Below are 15009 nucleotides of genomic sequence, written 5' to 3'. Positions count from 1 at the left end.
TCAGGGAGTAGATGTTGTCGTCTCAATGGTAACATCAGCGCAATGGTTCCTTAAAGTAATCTATGCCATGTTTTGTTGTTAGATTCCTTGTTTATTTCATATGAGGAATCATGAACTGCAAGGCAGACACATTTTAGATTAATTTTCTCCTTGATAACACATCATCATCTTACACACAAACCCCTGACTGTACATAAATGGATAGATATTAGATTTTCAAGGATGGAGATAAGAAGACCTGAAGTGCCAATTCAAAGAGTATTTCTCACAAAATTCATGTTTCTGATTCAATAGAATTTGTAAAATTATCAAGTTGTGTCAAGTGGCTTTCATGCCCTATCCAACTTGATATGTAAATGTCATGTGATCAACTGGCTTTTAAATTTCACCTTTCCTGCCTTATCCTTATGTCTTTAAAGTCTCACAATTACACAGCCTCTTACAGGAACATTCATTTCCCATATCTGCAATTATTGAATGTCAATCAAACCATGAAATGTAGCCAAGAATATGTGTTGTACTTTACAGATCATACCTACATGCAATTCTATGGGGATGAATTTCTGCGACTGTTGATGCTACGATTTGTATTCTGTCACGCTACCCTGAGATACCATAGAGGCTTCAAAGTAAGTTTGTCATAATTCAGTCTGTCCAGTCTCATCTCTCTTTCCATGGTTGTCAATTCCTCTGACATTTTAACTCCAGAAAAAACCTGATAAGGCGTTTTAAATAAAATTCTTTAGGTTTTCTGAGAAAATTAAGAAAACAAAACGCAATGTTAACACTACTACAAACAAAAATATTATTTTTCCTAAAGAAACAAATAAAGAATGAGCTTATGTTCATACATTTGTGTTTTTTGTCTGTGTTTGGTTTTTGCCTGCCTGGCTGGTAGGTTTTTCAAAAATCCAAGGACGGCAAACAAAGACTCTCTTTTAACGGCCTAATATCAAAATCAAGAAAAGTGAAACCTTTAACATGCTGCATAATGTTGTCATAACTTGTCATTAGTGGAGTCAAAAGTTGATTGCTTCAAGGAGACGATTTTTGAGCAGCGACAGAAAATGATGTTATGGAAAGAAATTTTGACCACGTGTCTCTGTGAACCACAAATTTCATTTTACAGAGGTTTACAGTGAACCGTTGACTATATTGAAACTAGCCATACTGTCTGAAATAAAGAGTTGCCAACATGGTCAGATGTAACTACCATCTAGGCGGTAATATCCGCCAACAAAAAAGAAATCAACTCTGCCAAAGTTGAAACATTGTCTGGAAGGAGGTCACGAGTAGTTGCAGCAACACAACACTTCCACACACAGCCCGCTCAGAATTCAGCATTTGTAAGTGTTATTTGTGCGGATCTGGTGATGTTGTTTTGACTACATCTGACCTCCTTCCAAACAATGTTTCAACTTTCACAGAGTTGATTTCTTTGTGATTGACTAATATTACCACCTAGACGATAGTTACACCTGACAGTGTTGGCAACTCCTCACTTTAAACAGTACCTGTATGTGCTAGTTCGTGCTAGTTCCCATATTGCAGACAGATCAATGCAATCCACTGTTAAACAACGTGATTTGTAAGAGCTTCACAGCAATGTCCATAACTTTGATTCAATGTTATTGTCAGTCAAACAAGAATCTTACCATTGATGACAGAGCTGTGCATGAGTGACAAATAATCATGAATAACTAGATTTTCTTTCAGCGCAACATAATGAGTAATGTTCCTGATGTACATGTACCTGTGATGAAATAACAATCTTTCCAAGGTATTTTTGATCAAATAGGACACACTTCCAAGAAACCAGTGCTAATGTCTGATATATTTCAACTTTTCAACTCCAGGATGAAAGTTACTATCCACACAGTCATCCTGACATGAAGAGCTGTGATATCCTGGAAAACAGTAGCCTACACAAGTGGATTTTGGAGTTAGCTTCCATGCTTGATGTCCGTGCACTCTTCCTTGAAGTATCTGAGCTTGACTAAAGTTGAAGACGAGTGGAGTGATCGTTGCTGATCTGGATGTCAAACCATGTCAGAAAACATTATGGATTATTATTGAATGTATCATCCATTCATGACATTAAAACCATCCCAATGTCTACGTCACAATTTGCTGCAACATTCTGTCTATCCCTGCTGACATTTCTGTCTGTACTAGAGTGAATGTATCGGCAACACTGGTAAAAATTTAATGTCTTTTACATCACTGGTGAGTTAACTAAAGATCAACAGAAAGATATGAGAGACCATGGTTGCTTGTATGTTCAACAAGAAACCATACTGCCTAGCTGAAGCAAATAGAATTGCCAGGTGGGAAATGACCTCACTGAGGTCATTTCAATTGGAGGAAGTGACATCATAGATCAGGAAGTGACATCATAGATCAGGAAGTGACATGACAGTATGTTGGAACTTACTTGGATAAGATTCATCCATCACACGGGGAGAAGAAGACATCACAGAACAGGCTGGACTTCCACGGTGTTTCATCACTTATTTGAGTCATTAAAATATAAGAAAATTATTATGGGATAATTTTTATTTCTGAAATAATATTGTGAAGTTATCACATCAAATCATCATGAAGATACATAGTGCATGATCGATTGATTTTTATATTTTGACTTTAAGAAGTAACTCGTGACTCAAAATTTCCACACAATGTACAGGTTGTCATCAAAGTGCTTTGTAATCAAAGCAGTCAAGTTTACTTATGTACTGCATGCTGTTTGTATTTCATCAACATTGTTTTAGCAAAGTGAGGAGACATGAGGACATTCTAATGTATCCTTTGTTAACGCAACTCAATTCAGAGATGGTTTATATTATCATAAGACAGGCTATTGCCATCGTCACAGTTTATCCTGATTGCGATGCATGGGATATGCATGTATACTTCAGACATCTTATTGGCGTCATTCTAAGTTTGATGAATCCTAAATTTTTCATGGAGTATAAAATCATGTCTATGTCATACTTTGATTGTGATTGAAATTTAATTTCACACCTGTTCCATTGAAGTATTAAAGACACAGTGAACCTTTACCTGTTGATGTTTAATGTTCAATACTCTAATCACATCAACGAAAGAAAGAGAAAGAAATAGTGACGACTCCAAAATGATTGACAACAATTATGATCTCAGATTCTTTTGGCTGTCCCACACTTAAAAATGTGATAATTCTTGAATTATGTGTTTGTAGAAATGTTGAAATTCTACATGTATCTTGGAAAATGTAAAGAAGGGAAAGAAATGTAATAACACACGTGAAAATGTCTCCCAATTTCTAGTTTGTTTGATAATTCCCCAAAACTTTGAGGCAAAATGCATTGCTCCTACAACCGTTGTCAAATGGGGACATACCTATTGATGTTTTCATTCTGTAGAACTGAATATCTCTGATTTCCTTCATCTGTCAATAATGGACGTGTCTACATGTATTAGAAATGACATGATTTTCATACATCTTCATGCAAAATGAGCATGGCCTTCAACAAAGGCACCAGTGACCTCAGCTATTAAATATTCTTTCCTTCTGGCAAAATGCATAAAGCTTGTATCAGCTGTTTCACAGTGACGGCTGATGATTTGAAACTTCTCTCTATTTTTTAAGAAAGTTGTTGATAAGGGATTTTGTAAGGACAGTGAAACCCTGCATTTGTAATGTTTTATGAAAGATGATAGTGCCAGTGTTACCTGTACTGTACTGTAGAGATAATTTTAGTTTGTAGAGTTAGAAATTCCAAGAAAGTTTGAGATGTGATTAGAGTTGCGAGAAGTTCCCAGGACCTTGTCAGTGAAAGCCACAGGAGACACAAAACAGTGGTCAGTAAATAACTTGGTTTTTTTGCAAGCCATCTATGCCAGTTTTACAACTGACACACTAAAAGGACATGGATGTAAATGGATATCTGCCATAATGTTTATGTATGCATGTATGAACATAAGAATATGTAATGTGTCGTTGCTTGTCTAACGACAGCATGACAGTTATGAGTGATTTTGTCCGACAAAATGAATACTTATATTGAAGTCACACCAATTAATAATTTTTTTACTGTACATGTGTATTTTTCATTTTTAATTTTATACAGAGGTATTTTGAAATATGTGTAATTTTTGCCATCTTTACGATTTTCTGTCATCCCTGTACATAATATCTATTATTTAACTCAGAAGTTACAAATCTCCACTGTCAGTGAATTCAAAATGAAGTACATGTTACTTAATTGAACACCACAACACTGCTGATTTACTTGCTGAAGAAAATACTCCAAACAGCTCGCCAAAACTGAGCCAATCTGTGTAATCATTATGCGCAGTCCTTGCTCATCTAAATTGCAAAATTATTGACAGTAGAGAAACTCATGTCTATGGTAGAATCCAGGAATCTTGTTTTTCAACATCGTCATAGGGGATACTCTTCTATTTATATTTATTTTAAAAATCTCCCTTAAGACAAACATACTATTACCGTTACTTGTACCTGCTGATTTCCAAAAACCCTCTCTTTGCTGTTTCCACATCAGAACCATCTTTTCCAGCACAGTGCTAACTCCGTCCTCGCAATTGAATCATTTCCAGTCTTTAAACTACTCTCTCAAATTTCATTTCAAAGGTTAAAAGGCAAGTCACAAAAGGTTAAGGAAAGGGCAAAGACAACGGATCAAGAGCTGTAAATAATTTCTCAACAGTACAGTTTGAATTCTTTTCTGTGTTTATGTATACTCCTATTTATAGCGTATGACTGTTTTATCATCATCCGGTGTATCGTTTGGATGACAGATGTAGCTCTAGTAAGTGTCAGTTAGGCAAACATGCATGATCTTTTTATCTACCGTAAGTACATTTGATTTTTTTAATGTACTCTGATCATATGAAATATAATTATGATAAATAAACAAGAAGGCAGTTATTGTTGCCCTTCTGTGCTTTGGTTTATTGACTCAAGAATTGCATGGTTATAAATAATCAAGTCAGTGACAAGAGTTTGAGAAAAGCATACAGAGGTCCTACATATTTATTTGACTTTCAAGGAAGAAGACTGAATAATTCAGTCATTTAGGGTCGCTCTTGGGCTCTCACGGTAGTTTAAGGCCGAGGGCCAAAGAGCGCCCGCACACGGCAGGATCTTTGAGTCTAGTCAGGAAAAAAATAAAATTTTTCAATGTTTTCACGTCACGTGCTCTACACTTCCATCGATCGGAGCATAAATTGTTCTCTTTCAAAACTTTCATATCGAACGCTTATGCTAATAGCAGGTCGGAAAACTCTTAAGTCTGTACTTTGCCAAGTCAGTATAGCACAGTCAAGTTTTACCTTGCCCGTGACAATCTTCGTGCACTGCGCATGACAGTGAACAATCCCGAGAAAAATTCCACCAACAATGGAAAAAGTACGAAAGGATATCAAAAAAATAAATGAATTTCTTGATGTTCTAGTAAATACACTCCTGGAGATTCAGGCTGTGGTTTGCACAACTATTTGATTGACAGCGATTTTCGATTTTCAACGCATCAGCGACTGTTTTACAGTCTAACTTTTCAAACAAAATCGGTGGAAAGTATTTGTAAAACGTGTCAGATTTCAAAACTAAACGCTGTAGGCCTAATCGAGCGTTTATGTATTTAAGATGACGACAACCTGATATTTTTGTAACTTTTTTATGGAATCATCGCCATCTTACTCCTTTTTACAATGTACATTGTACAATAATACACCACGGTCCCATCAGATCCGAAGTTTCAAAGTTTCTGTACATGGATAAATATGTCACCGATCTTTGTTTTTGTGATGACATGAATCTGTGTAGGCCATTGATTATAAGATGATGTCGTGTTCTATAATGTCAATGACTTGCGTCATTCAGTATAATGATAGTTTGTAGTCTGATTGCCACATATACAGAGTGCCTCGTTCACTTAATTAAAACCTATAATGAACTCTACCATGACATGAATTGTATTCATTTTGTTTCATGTACCGACAGAATCTCTAGGCCTATTCTCTGACGAATGTTGACATACCCAGTATCGAAATTGTCAAGGAGGTATGTTTATGCGCCGATTGAATTATAATTGTTTATAATTCAATTCAAGTTCAGGCAGAAATCGAAATGCAGACAATGTCGATGCACATTAAAATATACTGGTTGTTTTGACATTACTGATTAATGGGTTGTAAACGTGATTAAAGGCATGGAAAAGACAGTGTAATCGGTATAAAAAATCCACAAAAGCATTAAGTAAACATTAGAGTTTCTGGCCCTTTCATTCGTAGGACTTGTACCATGAAAAGATGCATATGCCTTTGACGTCAAGGACAATTCACAAGCTTTTAGTATCGCTGTTTATATGAACTGAAATACTCTGAAAGATGAACAAAAATAAAGACGGTTTATCTCAAGTTAAACAAGAACTTCTACACTGGTGTAAAGAGATTTAAGTGTGCAAGGCTTTGCTGTTTTTGGTTCCGATTAATTTGGGAAAGATGCCCGATTGTGTTGTAGCTGAATGTCTTCTACAAAGAATGTAATACTCCTAGTTTTTGGAGTGTACCTACCCGCAGAGGCTTTTAATCTGATGCTAGGTGGCCGTGTGTAGGACGAAAGTCAAGGATATGCTTGAAAATAGGCTAAATATGCATATCAAGTTTATGTCGTTGAAGTTCGAGACAAAAACGGGAAAATTCGGCCATTTTGTGACTTTTTGTCCGCTCCGGTGTTTTTTCTGTTCTTTTCGGAACTCAAAACCGCCCTCTCACGACCGAGTACTCGCCTCTGCTTCCTTGAGAAGGACAACATTTCTGACACCAACTCGGTTTTTACATAAGGTCTATGGTTTTTATCACTTACCTTACACATGTTAATCTCAAGTTAAACAAGAATTTCTGCATGTCTGAAACTCTAACTCAGGTACAACTTTCCTTGCGGACTATGGATAACCAAAGTATTCCGCATGACAGTGAATTAACTAATCTGCAAAAAGTTTCCACCGACATTAATTTACTTAACGGGAGCTGAAACTGATTTTTCTCCAACCTTTCAAATCTGAGGCTAAAGTAAGGCAAACATTGCTCATATTTAGAAACTCAAAATCAGGTACTACTTTCTTTACGGACTGTCTTCGTGGATTATGGATAATGAAAGCACACCGCGTGACAGTCAGCGAACTCATCTATGCAAAGGATCCACCCATATTGGAAAAACTTCAGCAACAAACTGTGAGAGGACGCTTACGCTCTGCAAGACACAGGTACAGACCCATCGCGGCGCGCACAAACAAGGCACAGCGCTAGCGACTGTGGAGAGTCTAGGCTGTACTCAATGCTGCATGTTTCTTATGTACCTCTGAGTGAATCGCAAAACTTTACCTGCTGTTTCGTAATCTTTCGTCGTGCCATAAAACGCTTTCTAACAAACTGTCCAGGGTATAATACACGTTAAAATTCACAGATGAGTGAAACGGAGTACGGAAGATGTGGAAATGCATTAAAGAAAATAAATGAAGTGTTCTTTTAAAGAGATTTTTGACTTGAATAATGCAGGGCAAACAAATAAACCTAGAAACACAAGTTATTCAAAAACTGTCAACCTGGCCACAGGGGACTCTGACTTAATAACAGTAAACAAGTCAATAAAAAATAAGAAAAATTAAAAGAATAGAAAAAAAAGGCCAAAAAGAAAAAATTGGTCAGAATAAACAAAAACAAACAAATAAACAAACAAACAAACAAGCGACTGACGGATCAATTGTGCGACTTCCATGAAACAGACTAGATTCACCTAGCTATTGCATGGTCCTCCTCTTTAGATTCACCATGCTATGAGCATGTCCTCTTTTAGGACCATGCCCATAGCATGGTGAATCTAGAGAGAAGGACCATGTCATAGCAAAGCTGGTGATATCTTGATATTTTAATACTTTGTCAGCAGAAAAAGGAACAACAAGCACAGATTTTGTGAACGATTTTCTGTTGCACAAATTTAACTAAACGACAAAAACATTTGGTATCCCGGATGTTCCCTTTGATTTACAAACTGAATTCAACCACCTGTTGATCAGGTCTTGGCGAGAATGTGACCAGTTGCTATCAAATGGTAACGCTTAGTCATTGCATTTCATAAACACAGGTTTCTCACAAGTGTCCCGAATATTCATGTCGATATAAAGCCACCCCCGATACCAAAATTTCGTCTTGTGACTTAATATTTGCCAGTCTTAAGACAGTTTTCGCAAAGGACGTAAAATAATGTATGCTGGAAGCCAAGTAGCGAAAGTAACATTTTACTGGACACGTTTCCCTGTTTACGAAAAAAGATTGGACATATTGAAATCATTAACCAACATGCTTACGTGGCGGCTCGTACTTTAAGACTTTCATGTTTTGCCACTTCACTTTTACCATATTCCATCGATTAAGAGGAGACATTCATTTCCCACTCCAACCGCAGCACGATTTGTACAGATTACCCTCTGACAGATTTTGTGATGTATTGCAATCTACAAATTAAATATTTTGGTAACGATAGACCGCGGACAGGAGGTAACTTTTTGGCAACTTTTCATGATGTTTTTCACTATTTTTCTTTTATATATGTCTATTGCAAGTTCTTGTTCTATTCCCCTAAGCACGCTGAAACACCCACCACTCAACTTGTCAACACAGCGGCTATATGTGTAAAACGCACTGTTATTGTTTACATTTGAATTCCAGTTCCGACCAGAATCCACCTGTGAACAATATCGATACAGTTTACACTTGTACAGGTAGAGATGACAAGCGCAACACTATGTAGAACAAGAAGCTGTAGTCGACATTGAAAACAAAAATAGCAAACACATCTAAAAAGGTTACAGCTACTAGCCCTTCAAAAGTATATCTGGTTGCTCAAGGGTGTATGACTCATCAACGATTTCATGTTGTTGGGTTATTTTTTGAGAGGACAACGTGACACATTTTCCGGGTAAATCGTAAGGTGTCGTGTGGGCTAGGAATTTTACAGCTTGTGTGTTGGATCAGTTTAGAGGTCTTGTTTATGATTCATACACAGATATTGACAAATTGAAGAGCTACATTTTTTGGTGGAGGAGACAGATGAATGAAGAGTGATGTGATTACAGAGAGAGGGGGAGAGAGAGAGAGAGAGAGAGAGAGAGAGAGAGAGAGAGAGAGAGAGAGAGAGAGAGAGAGAGAGAATCTCAGGATAATGGCCAAAGAGCATATTCCAAATCATAGAAAAAGGGTGTTTTGTTCACCGTCAAGGTCCGTACTATAAGGGGTTATTTTTCATTAAACCTCCCTGTGAAAAGATTAGAACACCCAAGTGATATTCCAAACTTACAAAAAAGCAAATTTTCTGTCTTCTATTTTCATAGCTGGCTGAAACCGGAGGTTCGAAATGCAGTAGTCCATGAAGACTATAATATACTAATATACTATTCTGATGTGTTAATATTAAAAACCAAATCTCATTAGTTTTCAACTCTCACCCGGATGTAAATGTAACTACAATGCCATCTCCCTCTCTCCCTAATATATTTTTTAAATTATGGGGGCTGTTTGGTCTACCCCTCACCCGTTCTGTCTTTTTTTGTTTAAAAGTTCCGAAAATAGGGCATCTTGAAATTTACGTGACGAGCATGGGATACCGGAATGCCACTGCCAGGGGAAAGAGCTGGCCATTGACGTCATCAACCTGTCACACTCGTATCGTATATCACGTAAACATGTTTAGGCGTGGGTTGGTCTATCAGTTGCCATGTAGCTTGGCGCATTCCTTTATCAAACTTATCAACTTGAAATATTGCTTTTTGTAACACTTCACGATCCAAACCTACATGCTTTCATTTAATTAAGCTTATCACCTGAAATCGTCTTGGCAACCCTGCTCACGTTGTCCAGTGTCACAGTAAACATAGAGCAATGACGTCTTGCTGCATTTTAAAGTTGTCTGTTGATTAAATCAAATGTTTAGATACAAGCAGTATCGGTGATTATGAGATCTTGTAATAGAAAGCGGTTTTCATATAATTGTATGAAAATCTCGATACCGATTCAGTCAATGCAAAGGTTATACTATTTCATATTTTTTATTATACCATTTTATATTGTTCAAGGTAGAATGCGCCTAGGGGACAGATATTCGGAAATTCGGAAAAACCATAATTTTTCCTTAGACTTAACACAGGGATGGCAGCCATTTTGAATTTCGAACATTGGTAAAATGATAGGTAATTTCTTTCTCTAGTACCAAACTTTGCACTGCGCTCCCTAATTTTTATTCCTGATTTGGTAAGGGAATGATTGAAAGTTTAAGCAAAAGTTTAAGTCTTTCGCTTTTGAGGCGCATACAACCTTAACATGATTCGAATTACCTACTCGGAAACTGTAGTCGAAGTATTTAAGTCTATTAATAAACGCGTATGACCCGTGGGAGCGAACTATGAATACACACATGCAGCCTTTGTCGTTTTTTTTAAAGTAAAGCTATGTAGATGAACAGAAGTGTTAGACAGACACCCGTAGTAACCCACTTCAGTGTCACCACGTCCTTTGCCACAACGATTAGTACGCCGAAAGTGAAAATGAAGTCATCAGCGAAACATCTTAACTGCATTTCATTCTCTTAAAGTCTGGATCTACCGATTCGTAGTAAGCATTTTAAGATTGTAAAAATAGAGAGCTAGGCTTGTAAGAATGAGGTTTGGTAAGGAGGAACGAAGTAATGGAATATGCTTTAGGTAAATGTAGAGGCCTGAAGTCGTTTCGATCGCAGAAAATCGCGTACAACTGTAATTGCCTGGAAAATCATATTCAAGAAGAGTGTGATATTATTGTTTTGATTTCCACTATTCTAATGATTCCTTCTCCTGGTTTTTTACAAGAAATTGTCACACGCAGTTGTTTTAAAACAGTAATCAATGAGTCCGACTGCAACTGTAGAATATTATGTATCTAGGGGATTCGATAACCTTTGCAGTGGATTGTGGGAGGGAGTTGGCCGACCTTTTACTTTGAATGGGACAAAAATAACTTTCTTCTGTCGTAGTGAACATTGTCGCTGGACACACCTTCAATCAGCGCCATTCACAGTGTACTGTTTGCCTGTCCAGGTCGCAAACTGTTCATAAAGCTAGCTTTGTGAGATGAAGGACAGATGGGTAAATATGCCAGCAACTCCAACCTCAGTGAGTTGACAAGCTTTGATTCATTCAACATTCCAAACTATGCCCAAGTACTGAGTGTGACAGTGATGGAAAGCAGAAACGTCTGCAGACATGCTTAAAGCAATATATCACAAAGTATTAAAATGGTTTATAAGTAACTAGCAAGTGTTAGCAGCGGGAAAGATAGAAACTGAACTCAATTTAGAGAGAAACTGAACTCAATTTAGCTGACCGAAAGGTTATGACACTTTTCAAGCAATGTCTTTTATACTCTATTTTTCAACACAAAATGTATAATGAATTTAAGCGTTCTTAACCGTTAGTTTTCAAAGAGCTCATTATCCAAGCCAGTACGCAACTTTAAAAGGGTGGCGGTGAACGGTAGAAGTTACGCCATTGCCAAGGATAAGGCTGAGGTTTCCCCAGCCGACTTGGTGGAGGTGAAATGCTATGGTAGGCTAGACACTGAAAAACGGATATGCCGAAAATACTTGCATTTTTTGTCTTGTAACTGTAATATAATCTAGTGTAAACCATGTAAGTTCAATAATTCTGAAACAAGAGTAACTTAATCTGGACGCTATTCTTTGAAGCGTTTCGTCTCAGAGTTGCCTCGCCTCACTCATGCAGCTTATGTCATGAAGGAAGCCCTCTCTTACAAACACGCATGATGTTCGTCAGGTCGATCGACAAGTTTAAAAAAAAGACATAATGTTTAATAATCCCCAAACCACCTCGACAAAGGGGATGCAATTTTCATAAAAGTGGAAAACCAAGAGTTGGTAATACGTTCGTATCCTTATCAATAGGAACAAGCATTGGTGCTAATAGCACTGCTGCATGCTGTAGCCCCTCTAGACGCTGTGTATCCAGCACAAGGTTAGTTGTCTCGCAGGAATGGCTTCAATAGTTTTGACCAAATTTGGAAAAAGTGCCCAGTCACGTGACCGTAGTGTCGTCTACAGCTTTCAAACAATGGCGGGTGACTAGAATGTGATATGTGCCCGGGATGAGCGACGAGCCTCTCTCTAAAATAGAGAGATTGTCCAGTCAAACAGCGTAGGAACTTGAACTGCTCAAAAAAAAAAGATTCAAGTGCAACCAAGGATGTTGCTAGGTATGCTTAGAATATTTTTTGGAAGAAAGTGGTACTATGTACTTCTTTAACTCGAACCGTTGTGAAAATATCCCCAAGTAAACTTATGATTGATTGCTGAGGTGCAAAATATCAAAGCACATTAAAAACTATAACATACCATATCATACCAGTATATATTGATGGTGCAAATACAGCGATCTGATTGGTCGAGACGCGAAAAGAACCGTGGTATATTCGCGATATACCACGGCTGGCATGCGCACTGGCTCTCGGCTTGAGGAAAAGTCCTTTTATGACATTCCATGCCAGAATTTCAATATACTGTCATGATATAATAGCAATAAATCACACCCAGTGACGGTATACAACTCGATTTTGGCCATTTCACTTCATATATGCACGAGCGATAGCGAGTGCATATATGTCGTTAAGTGGTCAAAATCTCGTGGTATACCATCGCTTGGTGTGCTTTATTGCTTAAATACAAAATGAGCGTGTGGTGTGTTATAAAATATCTATAACTTGGTCTTTATTCGGGCTATAGCACCCGTTTATTATCCCCCGTGACCATTCGTTACAAGAAACGCTATACACCCCTCGGCCTACGGCCTCGGGGAATAGCGACGTGTTTCTGGTAACGCACGGCCCCTCGGGGTAATGGACGGGCGCTATAGCCCTCATGACCAGGTAATAGGCGTTTAACTATGTGGTCCGAATTGTCCACATGGACTCAGAACCGTTAATACATCTGCGTTAACTTTTTGCGCTAGGTTCCATAAATAGCCCTTCAACATTCTTCGGGTAAGAGTGAAGGTTTTTGGAAGATTTTACTTACAACTTTTAAGAAGATTTTGATGTAGGTAAAAGATCAGAGAATATTGTAACAACTATAGGGACACTTTCTGTATTTCGTGATATAATAAAGCGGGATAAAGCCTTGAAGTTTCTTTCACAGAACAATGCAGACTGCACCTCAACAGAATTTAGACATACACTGTCCATTTTTGCTGTCCTTGATATATCTCCAAACTTTACAGAAGGCTCAGTCTAGTTAGGCTGAACGATGTACTAGAAGCCAATAGCAAAGCAAAATTATGCTTTTGTCAACCCGGACGCTGACCTTAATTATCGTGTGACATGGTCAATAGGACTATGGAGCAGTGATTCAGTTGCTTTGTGAAGGATTTTCAACCCTGATATTTCGATGAATGCATACTTTTGTAATGAATGGTACCTGTCTTCGCATTTCACCAATTGTCATGCAGAGGCTGTATCAGGTATCCATGGGAGGGGCAACACTGGTCAGTCCACAAAATGTTATTATTGCCCTAATTTAATTAAAATAGCTTCTGTCGACTTTCTTTAGACGGAGCTGCGATATGCAATGAGAAGATAAGTCGTGGGCAGCGAAATACGGTGCTCTGTATGATCGTTTGTTGCGTTTATTGATCATTTTTTGTTATGAATTGTAATCAGTATGCAAGCTCTGTCAATTGAACTAAACAGGTGTAGCGTACCTGTAATCGGATATTTGAACTGACCTGTTGATATGGACGGTTTGATGGAAAGTGTAAGGACAACCATGTCAAATCGTCATGGACGAAAACAAACGAAATGTAACAACCACGACAAATTGCTTAAATCTTGTCTATCGTTGCAATCAATTCACGCTGCTCCCAAAATCTGTTTACTTTTGTCGAACAATTTATTGTTATTATTTATTTATTTTGTTATTATTTATTTTCATTAAAATGGTCACTGTTAGATGAACAGGTACTTCATCATCTTCACTCGTGCAGCAAGCGTTCACGACTCTGTATCATGTGGACGTGCTGCACCGTCCGAGGTCGGCTTGGCCTGCCTCTCATGTCACGTGTCAGTCACATGCCATTCATGAATTCGGCTACAGTCACTCCCTGAGCCACTGCGAGGCACTTTCTTTCTAGAGACACTTCGGTTTTATTTACAACTGTATGTAGGTCAGATCTGCATACCGTGTTACGGTCACACGCATCCTAGTCACCATTTTAAGTTGTTGCCTCGCTTCAAAACAAGTGACACATGCAGAGTTTACGTCGACGTCACCATGGAGCTTTACAAAAGGTCTCTTGTTCCACTGACGTCAAAAAAAGACTGAAAGGACACGCCATAGTAGTTGTAAAAACGCTCCATTGCTTGTGACCTCTAAAGTGATAGTAAGGGTTAAGCTGATGCGCTGGGAAAAAAACCGTAGGACAAGGTCAAGTTTATTTCAGATACATCTTCACGCGAGATTCATCAGGGCTTTAACGCAATGTTTCGGTTAAATCTCGGTAGAGTGACCAGTAGATTGGTGAAGTGACTATGAGAATTCGATACATTTAAGATCATAATTTGGTCAGTGATTGTAAGCATTTGTAAGAATGCCTGTTATCATTTGCCATGGTAATCGGCAACTTTGAGAGTCACACATAAAAGAATGCATTACGATAAGGGTCACAATTTTGTAGTTAAGGTAATACTGTAAAATAGATGAAAGTCTGAAACCTTTGCTCAAACTTTCCCCATCATAACTTTCAACCATTCTCTAACTGAATCAAGAATAAAAATCAGCGGTCACCGTGCAGAGTTTGGTGTTAGTATTAGAGAAATAAATTACCTGACATTCACCAATATTTGAAATTCAAAATGGCTGCAATCAATGTGTCAACTCTATTGGGAAAAACAGGCAAAATAAAATTTTCT

At 37.9% G+C, this 15009-nt stretch overlaps 1 protein-coding gene across 1 annotated transcript in view; it reads left to right on the top strand.

Moving 5' to 3' along the window:
* LOC139152554 (protein SCAI-like) overlaps positions 1–4938 on the top strand; it is a 60735-nt gene extending 55797 nt beyond the window's left edge. Inside the window, exons 13-14 of the mRNA XM_070725766.1 lie at positions 529–629; positions 1857–4938. Coding sequence (XP_070581867.1) covers positions 529–629; positions 1857–2000 — 245 coding nt within the window. The 3' untranslated portion in view covers positions 2001–4938. The remainder of the gene's footprint in view (positions 1–528; positions 630–1856) is intronic.
* The last annotated feature ends 10071 nt before the right edge of the window (positions 4939–15009 follow it).

Source organism: Ptychodera flava, chromosome 16, assembly GCF_041260155.1.
Source record: "Ptychodera flava strain L36383 chromosome 16, AS_Pfla_20210202, whole genome shotgun sequence".
NCBI classification, from domain to species: Eukaryota; Metazoa; Hemichordata; class Enteropneusta; family Ptychoderidae; genus Ptychodera; species Ptychodera flava.
This window is presented reverse-complemented; position numbering and strand designations above follow the sequence as displayed.